We start from the raw sequence: 19,835 nt of genomic DNA, 5'->3' as shown, positions 1-19,835 counted from the left end.
GAGCCGCACACGGTGCTCCGGCCGCACAAACCAATCCCCGCCCACGAGACGGATCGCCACGGCCGTCCGTACACGGACGGCTGGCGATCCGCATAAAAATGGTGGGGCGTACGCCCCCACCATGGTGGGAGCTGCCCCCTGCATTCGATGGTCGTCGACCATCGAAGGCAGGGCCGCACGCCACAGCAGCTCCCGCAAGCTGAGACCACACGGACAATCGTCCGTGTGATAAATTGTATGGGGGCTGAGAGCTGACATCCGGCGACGTCAGCTTTCCGCCCCCATCAGTGGCGTCATACCCTGATTAGCATGCATACGCCCCGCGTTTGCATGGGAACGCCCATGAAACGCGGGGCGTATACATAGGGAAATGAGGGTATGAAGCCCCTCACGCCCCTATACGCCCCCTTTGCGGCGGACGAAATACGTCTGCGGCGAATGGGGCTGCACATGCGCAGATTGACCTCTGCGCATGTGCAGACTAAAAACATCGGCGGTACGGCCGCACGCGGGCCGTACCGTCCGATTTAGAATAAGGGCCAATACGCTTGAACATCTACTCAGGGAGGCATTGTACTAGTAATTACTGCTTGTGAATGCATACAAATACCCTTTGCATCTATATAGCTTAATAATTAGCAAGACATTTGCAATTTAAATGAATTATGCTGTTTAACGAGAAAAAGAAAGCTCCTTATAGTGTATTTTTTCAAGCATCTCTCATTGCTGCCTAATGGTGGAAGCAGATTGGGATTTCCCCATGGGAAAATCATGTCTTGGTGTTCTGGTAAACATTTGCTGAGGTAAGGCAAAGTGTGTGTTTCTCTTGCTCTTTCATCTTCCCCCTTCTCTGACCTCACCCTCCTCCCATCCTCATCCCTAGTACAGTGATTGTTTATCTCCCACCTCTCTTGTTACAGTAGAATAGCAAATATGTCTGTATTTCATGGGCAATCAGCAGTTATAAAGACCTAAACCATAAAGTATTTGCTTGTAATTAGCAACAAGACATGAGAAGATGCAGAAAAGTAGATTTATTGTTTATTTGCTCTCAAAACAAGTTATTTTGTTAATGCTGTTATCTTTAATTATTTAAATCTCATTCGTATTAATTCCAAAAATTATTTGCTTACCTTTTCATCATTTTAGATTGTTTGATATATTTTTTTTTAGGCATCTTACTGATTCTTTACAGGGAAAGTTTCATAGAACATCTTCTAGTAAAGCGAAGCCGCTGGGAATGCTGTTTGGAGATAGCTAATAGGAAAAGAGACAGGGTCCAGTCAAAGGCATTTTAACAGAGGGGGCCCGTTTGCAAGCTCAGAGTTCACTGCACATGCCCAACTCTATGGGGCATGGCGTCTGTGCATAGTTCCCAAAGTCATCTCTATCGCATAAATACGAATCACTGGGAAATGGTGGCCATTTTTCCAGTGATTTTTGCATTCAGAGCCGGGCTGACTGATTGGTAAGTATAATTGTATGGGTGCAGGGTGTGTGGTGTGTACACTGAACACCCTGCACACCTAAAGATGCAACAAGTGCTCAAAGTGGGTGTCTCAGTCCTTGGATATTTAGACACATGACTACACCTGGGAAGTACTTTTAAGTGGCATTACCATAAATTTGCTGATGCTAAGCTGCCTGGATATTTCAGCTGAAATGGGATATAGCACTTTGGTTAGAAAATGATGCACACACTATGGGGGAAATTTGCTAAGATCCAATGGGTACGATCATATTCGTACCCTTTCAATGTGAAATACATTCGTATTTCACACATCGTATAACTTACTAAGGCTGAAATGTGTACGGTTCATATATTTTGCTTGTAATTTCCAAAAATTACGAATAAATACACCATCGATAGAATACATCCATAAATCCCCATTAATTTCAATGGTATCTGCAAATTCACTAATGATTTGTATTTTCGTTCATGTCAGGATTTCGGGATTTTCACGTTCATATTTTTTAGAATTACGTATTTTTCAAGTAGAACACGTTTCTGATGCGAGTTTAACATCTGACCCAAGTTCAACAATCATCTGTGCTCAATTGAGTTGCCGGTACTTGTTTCCTAGAACGGCCACAATCTTGTCCATCGTGTACCTTAAAGTTAAGGTACACGATGGACGCGATGGACCCGATTTCCTTTGAAATCAGGTCCATTTTGCAGGCAAAGGCAAAATCGGGACCATCGCGTCGGTCGCGTGCATTAACATGGACCGCGACGCGACTGACACGATGGACGCGATTTTGCCATAGGCTTCAATGTTAAAATATTTTAACATTGGCATCGGTCTTGTGCCATTAAACATTGTGCCACTTAACATTGGCGTCGGTCTTGTGCCATTATAATGGCACAAAATGAGATGGACTTGATTAAGTCCATTTTACATAGCAAACAATGTGAAATGGGTCAATATGACCCATTTCACATTGTATATGGCCCCGTCATCGTTAAAAAGTTAAGCAACCCCATTGTGAGCGTCACCCCACGATTGACGCCAACCAGAAGCATGGCGAGCGCAGCGAGCCTGCGAGGGGCGGCGGTGCGAATCCTCCGACCTTTTCATACCCCTACTATCCACGTCGGCGTGGAGTTGAGAATATAAAGCGTGGCGAGCGTAGCGAGTCCCGCGAGGGGATGCGTATACCTATGAAGTTTTACGCGTCCCCTCGCGGGGCTCGCTGCGCTCGCCACACTTTATATTCTCAACTCCACACCGACGTGGATAGTAGGGGTATGAAAAGGTCGGAGGACGCGTACCGCCGCCCCTCGCAGGCTCGCTGCGCTCGCCACGCTTCGGGTTGGCGTCAATCGTGGGGTGCCGTTGAGGGGGTAAAATTTGGGGTCTGGGGACTACTTTACATTGAATCCAATGTAAAATAGGGTCCCAGGGGCTGTATTCACATTTGATTCAATGTAAAAATCGGGTCGATCGCGTCGGTCGCATTGCATTCGATTTGGTCGCATGCGATGCGACCGACGCGATTTTTCCGACCCGATCACACCGATACAAATCGGTGTGGCCGTACCTATAAAAGGCCATTAAGCACACAGAAAACCTTTCTCTTGCCTTGGCAGCTTTTGACAACCATGACATTTTCATATTAGGGGCTGTGACATACCTGATGCACTGTCAGCAGCGCAGAAGAAGACGACTTCAGGGTCAGGAACTTTCAACCAATGATGATGCGAAACATGTTTTGTTTACGAATGGCGACGGGCATATTTTATACAAATTTGATTTTACAAACCGTTGCAAAGTGCGTATTAAACATACAATATACTTCCGTCCATATCAAATACAGACAGAAAAAATACGGCCTACAAACAACAACGCCATCAGAAAATACATATATCATAAATACGAAACCTTAGTAAATTATACGTACTCGACCAAGCATGTCACACCACAAATACTCACAAAGCCATTTGATGTGGGAAAAAACGAATACAAATGACATCGCCGAAAATACGAATTGTTAGTAAATTTCCCCCTATGAATACCATCTTTTTGCCCACATTTTTCTTTGATTGCATTGATTGCATTATGGGCCTTATTCTGGTTCACTCTTAGAGGCAAATTCCTTCTCAGATGGACAAAAACCATGTGTACTGCAGGGGGAAGATGTGACAGGTGTAGATAGAATTTTTGGGTGAGTTATTTTGTTTCTGTGCAGGGAAAATACTGACTACTTCATTTCTACACTGCAATATAGATCTCACTTTGAAGAAAAACCCCACCCAAATTTAACTCTCTCTGCACATGTTACATCTGCCCCACCTGCAGTGCACATGTTTTGTCCATTTGAGAAGGAATTTGCCTCTAAGAGTGAACCAGAATAAGGCCCAATATCCCCATGTTGACCAGTCACAATATCCCCATGTTGACCTGTAAAACAGCTGCATAGTCAGTAAAATACTGACACTGTGCCTCATTTATGAAGTGCAGTTTATGCAGAATTGTTTTGTGCACCTCTGTACCTATATAGTCTGTCCACTTTAAACCATCCCTTAAATTAAATTACACTTTGCTTTCCTTCTAAAATACTATATTTAAATATGTTTTAAATTAACAGTTTTTACACGCCATATGTACTAAACATGTTACATGGCAGTTTTGAGCTGACTGATTGGTACTTTATCTCTCTCTACGGCTTAGTTCATATGCTGCTGTTGATCAAATTTATGGCCAAGGATATCTGATTTCCATTTTAATATGCAGTATATGACACTTGTGATTGTTTTTTGCACTTTTTCTTTTGTAATTTAAAAAAAAAAATGTTTTATCTTCGCTGATGTTTGCCTAGAAATTTTCTCATACTGTAAGGGCATATTTATGAAGCAGCACCATTTGCAAGCGACCACATATTGCCAAATATGCCAAATATCAACATTTGCCGTCTGACTGGAGACAGCAAGTGAGCTAGATTTCACACATTGCTCACAGTGTGATTGACACCCTGCATGCATTTGGGGGCGGAAATGCAAGTGTTCCCCAGCCGTTGGGAGCGAGGGCCGCTGATGTCATCAGCGGCCTCCTTCTCCCCACGGCCTTTGCAGCGCCAAAGAAGTCTAGACTTATTCCGCACTGCGAGCAGGGGGAAAATTTGATGCTGAATGATTTTCCTATTGTGTGCATGGCTGTGTACGCATATGCAGCCGTGCACAGAGGCAGGGAGAGTGCATTTGTTTACCTGCTTGCTGGGCTCTGAACATTTGCAGGTCTGAATCAGACCAGTACACACAGCATCTATTCACTGCTGCACTTATAAGCAGAGCAGCAAGCGACAGGGGGACTCTCAAACCCCTCACCACCACACACTGTCACCCACAGAAGGGACAGTCACAAAAAGTGATTGTCCCGCGAAACTTAGGACATTTGGGAGGTATGATTTTAGAGAAGAGTAGGACAATGTAAAGTAGAAAGTAACATCTTAAACAGGATTTTATTGAAAACATTGGAACTCCCCAGCCAATTGTATAACATCTTACCTTGTACTGGCATCTGGTAGGCTACAATGATGGCCAAATATATATATAACTACACTGGAATTCACTTGTGCATGCCCTTTCAGTTGTTCATAGAGTCTTGTGGAAACCCAAATTAAAAGGCCCCCACCCCATGTTTCTTAAAAAAAAAACAGAACAAAAAATATAAAAATTATTTAAAAATGTACAAAAAGGTACAAATAAATCACTGTATACATAAACTGATGTACTGGACTAATGGAGTTATCAAATTACAGATGTGTCTGCTTACATTGTTGTTGTGTTGCAAACACAACACAGCAAGCAAATTACAATGCTAGTGTGTGTGAGCACAGTCCCACTGCGGTTAGCGGAACATTGCAGAGCAGTTGCAGCATTGCAGGCTATAGCACTCCCACAACAAAGATGGACATCTGTAGAAACGATTTAACCAATTTTCAGGTGCATTCGAGCCTAATTCAGTTGTGTATGCGATGGCTGATGTGCACGCAATGGAGCGATATCAGCAGATTACACATGGTGCCTTTTACAACTGTGCTCACAGAGAGTGATTGATGGGAAGTAAGTTTTGAACCGTGTTTCTGCCTTTTGGCTGTATTCGTGTATGCTGAAACAAGTTGCCAGCTTCGCTACTGCAGCGGCCATTCTATGTATCCATACTTCTACCCTTAACTTTGATTTTCAGAATTTTTCATATAACCTGCAAATATATAAGCAAATGCGAATGAACATGCGATGGCTGAGATTCACACTCATTTCTGGGTGGCAACTTCACTTACTAGCATTAGCAGTTCCGTAGCCTAGAAAATCTTAGTTGCATAGAAACATGAATTAGGCCCTTAGTCAACTGGGCACACATACATATAATTTTACTTCAGCATAGCAGTATTGATTGCTGCATATTTCTTTAATGAATAAAACATAATTTTGCGTGTACATGTGGTAGGGTATATAGATTGTAAGCTCCACTGGGGCAGGGACTGATGTGAGTGGTCAAATATTCTACGTAGCACGCTGACATGCTGAGGAATATGCGTGCACTATATAAATTACATAATAAAATAATGATATTTAAAAAATGTAAATCTCTCTTATGAAAAAACTAACAACGCAAAAGGTGACCTTACCTATGTGATGGATATATTTTATTTATTAGCTAATTTAATGAAGGCCTATAATGTTGTACAGTATATATATTTGCTGGAAAAGTTATAAATAAAACAATATATATATTACAGAAAGTCAAGAGCAGAGCGGGAGCGGTCAGCTCTCAGGGGCCTTCATTTACAGGTCAGCATATTCAGTCAATGCAGCAGCCTCCTGTGATAAGTTCTTATAGCTCATTCACAGGTTCATAATAAACGCTGATTTAGCCTAAGTCCATCTTTTATAAATACACGTAAATTATGTGTGAATGGTTAAGCTCTACTGTTTGCACTTACTTTTAAAATCCTGTATGTTAAGTACCAATGATCTACCTTTACAAGGACACTTCTTAACACACCTGAATTACCATATACATAACGTTAGAGACGCTGGAAAAAAAACCTAATATAGGAACATTTACCCAGCATAATATATGTGCATATCTTACAATGCACATTTTAAAACAAATTAAGGTGTTTTTGTATGTCTGAAAGGCTCTTAAATGGCTACTGCATTTGTGTTCTTGTACTTGTTTGTAAAATGCCATAAAACAAATATGCTTGTGTCCTTTGTCTATACAAGTTGCGTTACAGTGTGATTGCCCCACTTTGGTGGGGAATGCTGTGTATGTACTGTACAATCGTGCACAAAGCTAACAATCTATACTACATTGTTACAATATTTCACTTATCACAGATTGAACAGTTGTGATTTTTATGTCTGGAATTGGTGATCTTCCACTTTACCTTTCTATATTCAGTGTAATGGGGAAGGGTTAGGCTGCAGGAAAGGGTTAGGGTTGTGCTGGGTTGTTCTGGGTTGGCTTGAGGTTACGGGGAGGGTCAGCATACATGCCTAAAATGTGTCAGGATCATGACCATTACAGTGCTGCTGTTGGTCTTCTGATCACCTACTTCCAAAGAGCTAGGTTCCATTAACATCCCCTCCTACACAGTACTTCTTTAGCTAATTTTACAGGTTCTACATAGATTATTAGGTCAGAACTGTTGGTCATTGAATTGGATATCTGGTCTTGCGTTTATCATGTCTTTTGAAATACAAAGCTTTAACTATTTACTATACTATTCTAATGAGATTTGCAATCCAAAATGAATTAATTGCTTGCCATAGAGATTTGCAATCCAAAATGAATTAATTGCTTGCCATACTCTTGTTATATGTATTTGTGTAATTTTAGATCATTTTTAGTCTTTGCACACATTTTGACAACCTTTTTGTATTTTGCTATGAGTTAATTGTAACTCAAACTAAGGGTAATGCTAACGTCCACAGATTCAGACGAAGTAAATATTATCAACCCTTTTTTGCTTGTCTTCATCACTATCCTCATTAACAAATATTTCTTCAAAGGATTGGACACTACTGATTTCTGCCATTTTCTTCACTTCCTCTATTGCATGTTACTGACCCTTTGGCACGAACCCTTTTATATAATAGCAATAATGAAGAGTAGGAAGCCATGTGTAAAATAGTCATGGCATATAACAGGGCACATTCCTTCTTACTTTTACTATCATTAATGATGTATAGCTAAGGTATATCAGGCGCAATATAATGACTTTAAATCGCTATAAGGGAATTTATCTTTCAAAACACCACATCAAATCGAGCCAAAGTAAACAAAAATACAATACAAAAGAGAGCGCACTAAATGAGTCCAAACATTTTACATTTATTAAAGATAATAAACAACATAATTTAAAATAAATCATTTGATGAAAGCACCATACAGAATAATATCTATCAGTATCTATTGTATATCATACCTGTCTAAATTTCCATAACATTACCAGATATATACATTGTAAATCCCCAATGTTCTTACCCATTTGAATCTTGTATATATTTGAATAAAGGAGAGGGGAGTCTCTGGTGAAATAATGTTGAGTTGGGTTATTAATTGGCAATTAAGTCCCGGAATCCATTATCTCAGATGGACTTTTCTGTATTTCCAGCTGTTGAATTTTTTAAGGATATAATAAAAAAATTGTGATCAGATTCCAAGTTGTCCCCGATGGCAAAAGGATTCGCACCACAGGCAGGAGGAAGATGGTAAGTGGCAAGTGTAGGAGAGCCGTTCGCTTTGACCAGGCAGGAGGAAGGTCTATGGCACCTGATACCTGCCATATAGACCTTCCTTCTGCCAGGCCAAAGCGATCAGCTCTCCTGCATCGGGGAAAACTTGGAATGTGATCACAATTTTTTTATTATAACCTTAAAAAATTAGACAGCTGGAAATACAGAAAAGTTATTATTCTGTATGGTGCTTTCATCAAATGAATTATTTTAAATTATGTTTTTTTATTATCTTTAATAAATAAAAAAATGTTTAGATTAATTAAGTGCGCTCTCTTTTGTATTGAATTTTTGTTTACTATCATTAATGAGCTGGCCATCTGTATCTACAGAAACAATATCTTCTTTAAGGTGACGTTTGACTTCTTGGGGTGTTCTTCATCATCCCGGCCGTGCCATGCTCTGCTGAAAATCACGCCTTGATGCAAACTAATCCGAGATTGTAGAAATAGTTTCTGGCCAGGCAGTAGGTTTTAAATTTAAGTACGGTAACCTCTAATTTTTTAAACATCTTCGCATCAAATGCCACAGAGGATTTTTTATTTCTCGATTTACTTGGTTTTACTATTTTTTTCCCTGAAGGTGCCCATACACGTTGCAATTATAGCATGCATTTTGAACTTTTAAAGTTCAAAACGCATCGAATTTGGTTATAATCGCACCGTGTACCTGTGGGGATGCGACGCGCGCCCCGTGGGTACAATATTGCATAGCACAAAAAGTATGTGCAGGCAGTACTTTTTGTGCTACATCATATGGCATCACTTTTCAGTGCGATGTGATGTACCTAGTGACAAGGGCGTAACTACCATAGGTGCAATGGGTGCAGCTGCTATGGGGCCCAGAGCTGAAGGGGGCCCATCCTTACTGTCTAAGTAATATACATTTTACATACATTTATCACCTTCCGGTTGCTTAATATGGGGCCCTTAAAAACTTTTGCTATGGGGTCTACAAATATCTAGTTACGCCCCTGTCTAGTGACCATTAGGGACTATATACTTAAAAAAAAAAGGCTAAAATCCTAAAATCGCATTGCTTCGCATTGCACAATACACATTACACATTGCATCGCATAGAAGAGGAAAAATTGCACAGCACCATTGTACAGTGCAAAACGCACAGCACACAAAATCGCAATTTGTATGGGCACCTTTAATTTTATGTGAGTATGAAGTGACGATGGATCTTGTTATTGTTGTGCTTGGGGAAAAAGGAAATGCTTGGCCACTTGTCAGAAATAATCGCCTCAAATCAAATGAGGGCAGGATGGAATAAATATAAAAAACCCTATCTTTAACAGTCATTCATGGTTTCATCATTTTCAGGTGAAAAATACTTACTTTCCTTTTAGTAATGATATTTGTCTTCTCTTCATTATTGATTTCAGTTGTTGACAAGCTGAATGACTTTGAAGTTAAAGTAGAAGAAAGCGAAAGTGTTGAAGCAGAAATACATTGTTTGTTTTCAAATGAAGATACTGGGTGACATTCTATGGATTGAGATAATCAGACTTTGGCGAGTTTTTTCGCAGAAACGGCTGAAATCGCATTTTTTTTCCATTTTCGCATATTTAACGAGCTGGGGAAGTGGGGACCCCCCCAACGACTTTCTCGGCTCCTGATTGGCCGCTAGGCGGCCAATAGAATCATTCGGAGGAAAGGCGCGGAAGATGAACATTTCTGCGCCTCTCCAGTCCGTGAGCGGGTACCAGCCGGGAGCAGCGCGTCTGCCGGAGAAGATGCCGAGGTCGTCGCCGGGGACCAGGTGAGTAGGATTTCCTTTCTTAGGAACCTCTTTTGGACTACTTCGGATCCTGGACCCCGGAGACATCAGCCCTGGAGCCCAGGACCCCGGACCAGCCCCGGAACCAGGACCAAGGCCCCGGAACCGGACTCTTCTGTCCAGGAGCCCCGGACCCCGGACCCAGGATCCAGGGACCGACCTACGGGCTCAAGGTAGATAAGTATCAGTATGTGTGTATTATGTGTGTATTAAACTTTTATTTTTCAGGGTGTCAGTGTGTTTTATTTAACTATTTTTTGTACTGTAGAACTACAAGTACCAGCGGGCCCTTTAATGCCCCGCATGCTGGGACTTGTGGTTCTCCAAGTCCCAGCATGCGGGGTAGGCTTGCTGGGACTCATAGTTCGACAGTAGAAAACAATAGTTTTTATTCTATTTTTTACACTTTCCATCAGCCCGATGCCCACCGCCCAGGGGCATCGGGGACAGCCCCGGACTTTCAGCATGGGCTGGTAAGTCCTGGAGGAGGGGGACCCCTTCATTGGGGGGGGTCCCCACTTCCCCAGGACCCCTGCCCATGCTGACCAGCCACGGGGATAATGCTTTGGCCGCGGGACCTTATATAATAAGTGTCCCCCGGCTGTGGCATTACTCTGCTGGCTGGTTGGGTCTGGTGCTGGTTCTTAAAATACGGGGGACCCCTAGTCATTTTGTCCCCCGTATTTCGGGAACCAGCACCGGACCTTGAGCCTGGTGCTGGTTTCATTAAATCAAGGGGACCCCTATTTGTCGGGGACCCTGATTTTATGTCACCAGCACCGGCTCAATGAGCCCGGGGCTGGTTATGCTTTAGACATGAAAATCGCACATTTTCAGGACTAAAGAAATCGCACCAACTCGCACCTATTCGCACTATTTGGCCCGTCTTTCGCATCTCATTAAATATGCGAAAAACGGGCCAATCTTGCGATTTACAAAAGTGTGAAGTGGTGCGATATGAAAACATGCGCATTTATCTCAATCCATAGAATGTCACCCACTGGGCCTGATGCTGCGACTGATGCAGTTGCGGCTGTCTTTGCACCTTTTGCTGCAGTTGTATCTGCAAGTGATGCTAGTGTCTCTACTACGCCCTTCGCTTGGGTACCTGAATGTTCAAGGATTGAGACACCCACTCGTAGCATCTATAGATGCTACTTTACTGTTTTTATACCAATTTATACTTCTTTCTAATGTTTTCATTAATATATTATATTATTTTCTCTTAACACTGAATATGAATATGGCTTTGCATTTCCTGTCTGATTTTTCAATTCCAGGTAGCACTGTATGTGCTGCGCTCCCCTGACAGATGCTAGAAGTACAGTGCTGACTCCTCCCCACCAGCGCTTGGGCTGCAGTGGTGTAGTTACACCACTGCAGGCAATCTAACACATAGCACATTTACAAGCTTCTCACATGAATGGACTCCACTATATTATGCTTCTCCAGAGAAGCTACACAGACAATGAGAAGAGGAGCAAATACAACCTGGTAGGTAAGTGACCTTCCCTCTATGGTAGTTGACATTTATTGATGACTGAGGCTCTTCAGGGATGCAGAAATACTGTACAAAGCACATGTCGTGCCAGAGGCAAAGTGGCTGCTTCTAGACCCAAAAAGCTGGGGCTGAACTTTCTAAATTTGCTCTTTAGTACCTTTCAGCCAGTGTACAGTATGGTCTGTCATTATTTATTTAGTTTTCATTGCTGCTGATGCTGGTATTTTACATATAGGCTGTAAATTGCGCATTAACAGTTTAGAGAAACAGTTTTTTTCAGAATGCATAACACTAGAATGCTGAATAATTGAAAGCCCATTACATGAGCAGTAAGGGACAGTAAGATATATGATTACTGCATGAAAATGTGTCTGGTGGTGATAACCAACATGCAGTGTACATGAGAGGCTTGCAATGAGTGCTGTCCTTATATGTGTGATGCAGTTGTTCATGCAGATTTATGGAAAAGCTGTATAGACTCGGGCTTAGCGTGACAGAATTTCATGGGCCAGAAGTTGCTTCTGGGCTATATATTATGTATTTTATTTGCTATAATTGTATATATGTGCACTTCTGCTTAGAGTGGGTATATTAGAGTACGGGGGCACGTAATGTAATCCCGGTCCTGTGCACATTATCTTTGTATGCAGCTGATATTGACAGCTGTGGTGCTGTACATGTGTGATATTAAGAGTTCATGCTTTAATACAAAGTTATGGTTGTGATTAATTTAGCCATTATTAGCTTAACCACTGGATTGATACTTTATGGGATACAGGAATCCGTTTTTTTCCAAAGTTTCTATTTTAAAAATTTCCCTTGGTTACACATTGTAGTTACAAACTTCTAATTAGATGGTTAATTATGTTCACTATTATATTGTTGCATGCATTTTCCTATGGAGTTCATCTTGTTGTAGCCATAAGTTATCATTAAGTATAAACTCTTTTCCGCTCCCCTCACTCTAATAGCCTGACATTTCACTGTGTCTTTTGACAAATAAGCTGATCACTGCTGTTCACCAATTCCTGTGCTCTTCCCAGGCTTATCTGATACCTGTTATCTCTCGTTCTCCCCTCTGGCATCTTTCTGAACTAATTTAAGCCTGCTGCCCCTTTAGTCAGACTTTCATTACCGATGCTCTGCAGAATCTGCAAGGGAACCAATGATTCATCATCATCATCATCATCATCATCATCATCATCATTCAAGTCTTGCCTTCACTTGGGGCCAGATGTATCAGGCTTCAAAAATAAAAATGATAAAATGGAGAGTGATAAACAACCAGCCAATCAGCTGCTAACTGCCATGTTATGAAAAATGGCAGGTAAGAGCTGATTGGCTGGTTGTTTAACACTCTCCATTTTATCACTTTTTGCAGCTTGATACATATGGCCCTTAGTCTTCAAGACACTAATGTATATCTACTAAGCATTGTATAAAGATAGAGATTACATACCAGCCAATCAACTCGTAATTTCCACGAGTATTTGAGTTGAAAACTTAAATTGAGAGACAAATATTGAAATGAATAATGATAAGTAGGATAAGAATCAGTATAGAACTTCTACACCACCCTGCTTGGAAACTACAAAAAATTGGATTTCAGACTTACCTAACATGATGAAATACTGAATGCTGTTTCCTCATGGATGTCCACTCTCCCCCTCAAACTCAGTCCTCCTAATTTTAGTTAATAATGTTCCCACCTTTTAACAGATATTACCTACTTTATATTGGTTGCCAATTCAACAATAAACCATTCCCATTAAGTTCACTACATAGATTTAATTGACTAACAACTTTCCATTGTTTGCCACATACAATTAGTATTCTAATCCTGTTACCTACGTCTACGCATTTCCATTTTTCATTCTTTGAAGGATATCAGTACCTAATACAGTTAAAGGTGAGGCAGTTAACAACCGTAGTTATAATGAAGAAAATACAACATATACAATGCAGTTTTGATGGCAGCAATTAGCAAGAAAAAAAAACACATTCATCAGCAGCAGCCCCATGTATCATTCATCCGATCCACAATCGGTGAGGCAACTTTTTCACATTGCATAGTTTAAGCAGGATAAGCAATGCACAGAGATATGTTAAACATTTGTGGAAAATAAGAAAACACATTATAGACCTATGTCATATGAAACAGTTCATTAGTTACATCATTAGAACCCAAAACGCCTAATGAATAAGAAGTTCTATCCTATTCACAAAGATTCTAGGTGAGGCAGCCACCTCTGGTATCCTACAGGTTACATCAGGCTGGATAAACTCCTAGAAAATGAAGGAGAGTGGGTGGGTTTGGAGTAGGGATATGTACCGGACACTTTTCAGGTTTTGGTTTTGGATCTGGATCTCTGTTCGTGTTTTGCATCTGGATTGGTTTTGCCTTCCGGGTTTTGGTTTTGGATCTGGATTTTTTTGTACCTACGGTTTTATTAACCTCAATAACATTAATTTCCACTAATTTCCAGTTTATTCTGAACAACTCACAGCTCACAATAGAAAAAAAGTAGCTGGATGACTAAGCTAAGTGACACAAGTGGGCGGCTCAAACACTGGACTGATATGGCATACTAAGCAGCACCCCAGCACTGATACTGCACACTTAGCAGCACCCCAGCACTGATACTGCACACTTAGCAGCACCCCTTGAAGTAAAAGAAAAGAAACCTTTTTTTTTTATAAAAAAAGGGCAGCTCCTCTGGACTGATACAGCACACATGGTGCACCCCTGGACTGATAAGGGACACATGGTGGCACCCCTGGAATTATACAGCACACATGGCAGCACCCCTGGAACTTTATGACATAAATTGTTGCACCCCTGTAATTATACAGCTCACATAGCAGCACCACTGGAATTATTTGGCACACATGGCGGCACCCCATGACTGATGTGGCACACTTAGCAGCACCCCTTGCAGTAAAAGAAAATAAACTTTTCATCTTAATAAAAAAAGGGCTGCTCTCCTGGACTGATTACAGCATATGGTGGAACCCCTGGACTGATACGGCACACATGGTGGTACCCCTGGAATTATATAGCCCACATGACAGCTCCCCTGGACTGGTATGGCACATGTCGCGACACCCCTTGACTGTTTAGGCACACATGGTGGCACCCCTGGAATTATACAGCACACATGGCGGCACACCTGGACTGATACGGCACATTTAACAGCACCCTTGCAGTAAAAACTTTTAAAACTTTTTTCTTTTCGCATAAAACACTGGGGTTCCCCTGCTACCACCCACTTGCCTCCCCTCTTCGGGCAAATGGCTAGACAAGTGTGAAACTCGCCGAAGCTGTTCACTTCCAGTTTATGTGCATGCGCAGACCCCGACCATGGGGGAAGAGGATGAATTCGGACTTGACCGAACGGGTCTGAATAGGCCCCATAGTTCAGTGTGTATGCACAATATTATTTCCCCAGGACTTTCAAGAGTTCAAGGGAAATTGTTCAACAATATCTTTTACTGAGCGCGTCTAGAGTGTATGGGCCATTAACTTATTATTTCATAATCTTGCAAAAAACTTGTTTTCCCTATTTGTCTGCTATTATCCAGCCTGTTGTTTTATTATCAAGATTGTTCTATATTGTTAAGCTGCATGGAGTTGCTAGACCTTTATAAATGTTTATAATAACAGTTATTCATGACCCACTTGGCCAATTTCCACTTGGTTATTTAAATGTTTTTTTAAATATAGCAGCTAATATAGTATATATAGTATATATATAAAAATATACCACGTTAAGAGTGGAGAGGCCTGTGTGCAGCCTCCTCCACTCGTGCCCCCTCCTCTCTCCTATCCCTTCCCCCCACTGCAGCATCACAGACTCTGCTGCGCATGTGCAGGCGCTGTGGACATTTCTTGGCGATTCCGGCAGTGCAGCTGCGGGACTCCCTAGGGGTAAGTGTTTAAAAATGGGTGCAGTGTATGTGGTGTGGGCCCCCCAGGAACTCAAGGGCCCATTGCACCATTATAAATATGCCACTGGCTAAGAAAGAGTAAGCACTATGAAAATGTATGTAGCCCAGAATGTGTGCATGCTTATATGCCCATGTACTGTACTATACATTTATGTGACTCTGCTCTTATACTCCCTAGCGCTCAGAGGATCGATAGAGTATAAGAGGTACAGACTAATTACCGCTGGCATTGATAGGTGTATTGTTTGCTTTTGGTGCACATTATGGGTGAAATGTAATAGGGTGTGATTTTTAGAAATCGCACGTTTACCAAAAATCGTACAAAAATCGTAGTGTGCAAGTTGTGGTAAAAATCACACGTTTTGCCATGTCCAAAAAATGGCACATATAAAATCGCATCCAGATATTTTCTGATATAAAACATCAAAATTACAAATGTAACAGGGTGCGATTTTCCACAGAACAACCCAATGTAAGATTTTAGTTCTATCTTAATGCACAAAATAATCTTGCCGGGGGACAGCCCTAGGCTTCAGCCCTTTATTGGGGTGATCCCCATTCCCCCAGGTACCACTTCCAGGGCTGACCAGCCACGGTGTTAATGTTTCGTCCAGGGGACTTTGTATAAAGTCCTGGCTTTTGGAGCCCGGTGCTCGTTCTAAAATATGGGGGACCCCTACTCTTTTTGTCCCCATATTTTTGGAACCAGGACATGTCCAAAAGCCTGGTGCTGGTTTCTTAAATACAGGAGGATCCCATCACTCCCCCCCCATATATTTGGGAAACCAGGACTGGCCAAAGACCCCCAGGATGTTTATGTTAGTTTTACAAAAAATTGCACAATCCCTATGCTAAAAATTGTACCTTTAAGAAAAATAGCACATTTCAATGTGGGGTCACGGCTGTTGAGCTGGCTCGACAGCCGTGACCCTGTACCATTCTCATCTGCTTGACCGAGAAATCGCAGGCGGGATTCAATGTCCCACCTGTCGCGGGACGATAAAGGGGCGTGGCCACGGGAAGTGGCCGGGAATCAAGGAACTGCGGCTGGGAGCTCGTCAATTCCCGGCTGTTCTCGGCAGAACGAGCCCGACTGCTTGTGAAGTCTGGCTCATTCTGCGTGATCCCCTGCTCAATGCTGTCTAGGAAGACAGCATTGAACAGGGCCTCGCAGCCATCTCCCCCATCAGGAGATGGCTGCGGGAGATTGAATACCCTTGTTTTGTCTAAAAATTCAAACCCTATTACATCCCATATGTTTATGAGTGCATGTGTTTAGAAGTTAATTTTAAATATACAAAAGGAAGAAAGGTGGGTGTACTTAATACGATGTATTAGAAATTAGTTATTTAAATCAATTATATATTTTTTGAGTTTTGGAAGGATATACATAGATAAACAAACAACAACAAAAAGTACATTGGGAAGACAATATATAACATTAATGCAATTATGGTGCACTTTGAGACCAAAAGACAGAGAGAAGTGAAACACACTGAACATAAACAATTAGCAAAAAATGCAAAGCATTGCGAAAACAGAATATTACATAAGCAGGCTAAAGAGAACACTAGATGGTGTAGGACAGTCTTTTACAAATAATGACTCACTTCAGTTTCTAAGACAAGCAAGTATTGTGACTTGTGTTAGGGAGGCAGCCTCTGACACACTTTTATGTGGTATCCCTCTTATCAAGGTTTCTTTAAATGTATTAATCCTTTCGTTGTAGAGACTGCAGACAATCATCCTATGTAGGGATGGGAAGAAGACGTACCACAATCACAAATAGACATGGCTGGTGTACACTTGTAAAGGTATCTTTTTGAGTCCTCAATGATAATATGAAACAATAAGCATACCCCACTCACAATATTAAAAGTGATTTAAAGCACATCTGGGTTTCTTTTCGCAGATGGATATCCCAAAAAGTATATATACTTCAAAGTGTTCAAAAAGGTATTATTCTAACAGACAAATTAATCCATTAATCTAGTAAAAACATAAAAATAGGTCATACAAACACACCGGATATACCGGAAATGCAGCTGTGGCCATCTTCGTTTTGAGACTAATATTGTACCATGATGTGCCTGTCGTCTGTTGTCACAACATCATGCCACACCCATATTGACCATGGCATGGAAGCCAGTTAACATGTTTGAATATTGAAGAGCCCCTAAGTACTGTCTGGCTAGTTTAAATGAAATCATGCATGCTGGAACTGATGTGGTGGTCATCTTGGTTGTGGACTGTCCTAAATCCAGTTTTGATGTCGCGGCCATGTATGTTATGGAACATTAACTATTTTTCCGCATGGTCGAGCCATATTAGAACATACTAATTTTACACCGGGACCTCTACTGGTGATTTGGTAAGTATTTGCATTGGCTATTGGGCTTGGTTCAGTGGTAATGCAGAAACACACACACACAGCAGCAGCTTTTGGTGGTGGCTCTTTGGCAACTTTATGCAAATGCTGTTACAAACTCCTTTCCTAGTGTACCTCTGTATGGGAGAATATGTAGGGCATTAGATAGCCACTTTCAGCATCTGTACATGCAGTAATACCTATTGGTCCTTATTTATTTATTAACAGTTTCTTATATAGCGCATACATATTCCGCAGCGCTTTACAGAGAATATTTGAACATTCACATCAGTTGTAAATGCATGCGGTGCATCCTGGGAGATGTAGATGAAGTGGAAGATGGCTGCGGGTGATTGAATATCCCAATAAGCTTCTACAAATGAAAAAAAGATGATAGACCCTGATCGGTTGCTATGGGAATCATCTATCATTTTCTAGGATGCAATACAGAAATAATAGACAGCATCTGATTGCTTACCACTGGCAACATAATCTCTTCATTTTTGGATGCTTTATTAAATGTACCTAACATTGTGGTATTAAGGGTGTTATTCAGACCTGATCGGTGCTGTGTTATTTTGCAGAGCCCCGCAATCAGATAGTCACAGCCCAGACAGAGTGAAAACCCGCCCTGTGCAAGTCTTTGAATAACCTTCGAATGCATCATTGCAAATCCATTCACATCTCACCATCAAATAATTTTTTCAGTCTGTGCAAGTGTGCGTAACTCTGACCCTTTCACAACTTCACAGCAGAGACCGGCTGATCGAGGCCAGAGCTGACATCACACACCCTCCCTGAAAATGCCAGAGCACACCTGCGGTTTTCTGACACTCCCAGAAAAGGTCAGGTTGCCTCCCATAAATAGATTAATTTGAAAAATACAATGAACGTCTTTATACTCTGTAGGCGGTGTGTACTGTCGAGAAAAGTTGTGTAACAAAATAGTGTTCCTAAAAAATTGCTATAACTTATGAAACAGCTGAGAGAGATTGGGGTACCGTTTTATAGAGGACATGTGCCCGCATGATTTCCTTTAAGCCAAAACGGTACTTGTTTCTTAGCACGGCGCCAGCGATAAAAATTGTATCCATCGGGACCTAAAAAATTGCGTTGACCGCATCGCATGCAACCAAATCGCATGCGATGCGATCAACGCGATCTTTGCATTGGAACCAATGTAAAATGGTCCCTGAGACCCGATTTTACATTGGCCCCAATGTTAAATGCCCCCCAGGCCCAATTTTTATTGTATCCCCCATCCTGATATGTCAAATGGCCCCCCATTGTTAACGCCACCCCACGATTAACCCCAATCCGAAGCGTGGCGAGTGGCGGCGGTACGCATCCTCCGAACTTTTCATACCCCCACTATCCACGTCGGTGTGGAGTTGATTTTTTTTATAGTGTGGAGAGCACAGCGAGATACCGAGCCCGAAGCGGGGCGAACGCAGCGAGCCCCGCGAGGGGACGCGCATAACTTCACAGGTATTACGCATCTGTTCGCCACGCTTCGGCCTCGTTGCGCTCGCCACACTATATAAAATCAACTCCACGCCGACGTGGATAATGGGGGTATGAAAAGGTTGGAGGACAAGTACCGCCGCCCCTCGCTGCACTAGCCACGCTTCGGGTTGGTGTTCATCGTGGGGAGGCGTTAACGATGGGGGGGGGGGGGCATTTTACATACAAATTACCCATCAGGGTGGATATACAATCAAAAATCGGGTCCATTGGGCCATTTAACATTGTTCCCTATGTAAAATCGGGTCCATCGCATCGGTCACATTGTATGCCATTATAAGGGCATACAATGGACCCGATTTTACAGAGGAATTTAACATTGAATACAATGCATTCAATGTTAAATTGCGTCGGTCGCATTGCATACCTTAAGTTAAGGCATGCGATGGACACGATGGACGCGATTTTGTAATTGTCGGGGAAAAGGCTAAAAATAGCCCTAAAATCGTGTCGGTCGCGTCCAT

The 19,835-nt window shown here is 41.9% G+C and overlaps 1 protein-coding gene across 10 annotated transcripts in view; it reads left to right on the top strand.

The window, feature by feature from the left end:
• Positions 1-19,409, top strand: part of LOC146080876 (uncharacterized) — a 61,029-nt gene extending 41,620 nt beyond the window's left edge. The window contains exons 1-5 of one of the 10 annotated variants that reach the window (XM_083188566.1): positions 11,036-11,528; positions 15,658-15,685; positions 17,209-17,293; positions 17,392-17,435; positions 18,432-19,409. In XM_083188566.1, coding sequence (XP_083044692.1) covers positions 11,450-11,528; positions 15,658-15,685; positions 17,209-17,293; positions 17,392-17,435; positions 18,432-18,498 — 303 coding nt within the window. In that variant the 5' untranslated portion in view covers positions 11,036-11,449 and the 3' untranslated portion in view covers positions 18,499-19,409. Of the gene's footprint in view, positions 1-11,035; positions 11,529-12,849 lie in introns of those variants that run through there. The other 9 variants (XR_014475017.1, XR_014475020.1, XR_014475023.1 and 6 more) reach the window with 9 other exon arrangements.
• The last annotated feature ends 426 nt before the right edge of the window (positions 19,410-19,835 follow it).

This window comes from Crinia signifera, chromosome 5 (genome assembly GCF_055691185.1).
Source record: "Crinia signifera chromosome 5, ASM5569118v1, whole genome shotgun sequence".
NCBI lineage: Eukaryota > Metazoa > Chordata > Amphibia > Anura > Myobatrachidae > Crinia > Crinia signifera.
The sequence above is the reverse complement of the archived record's forward strand: the minus strand, read 5'-3'. Positions and strand labels throughout refer to the sequence as shown.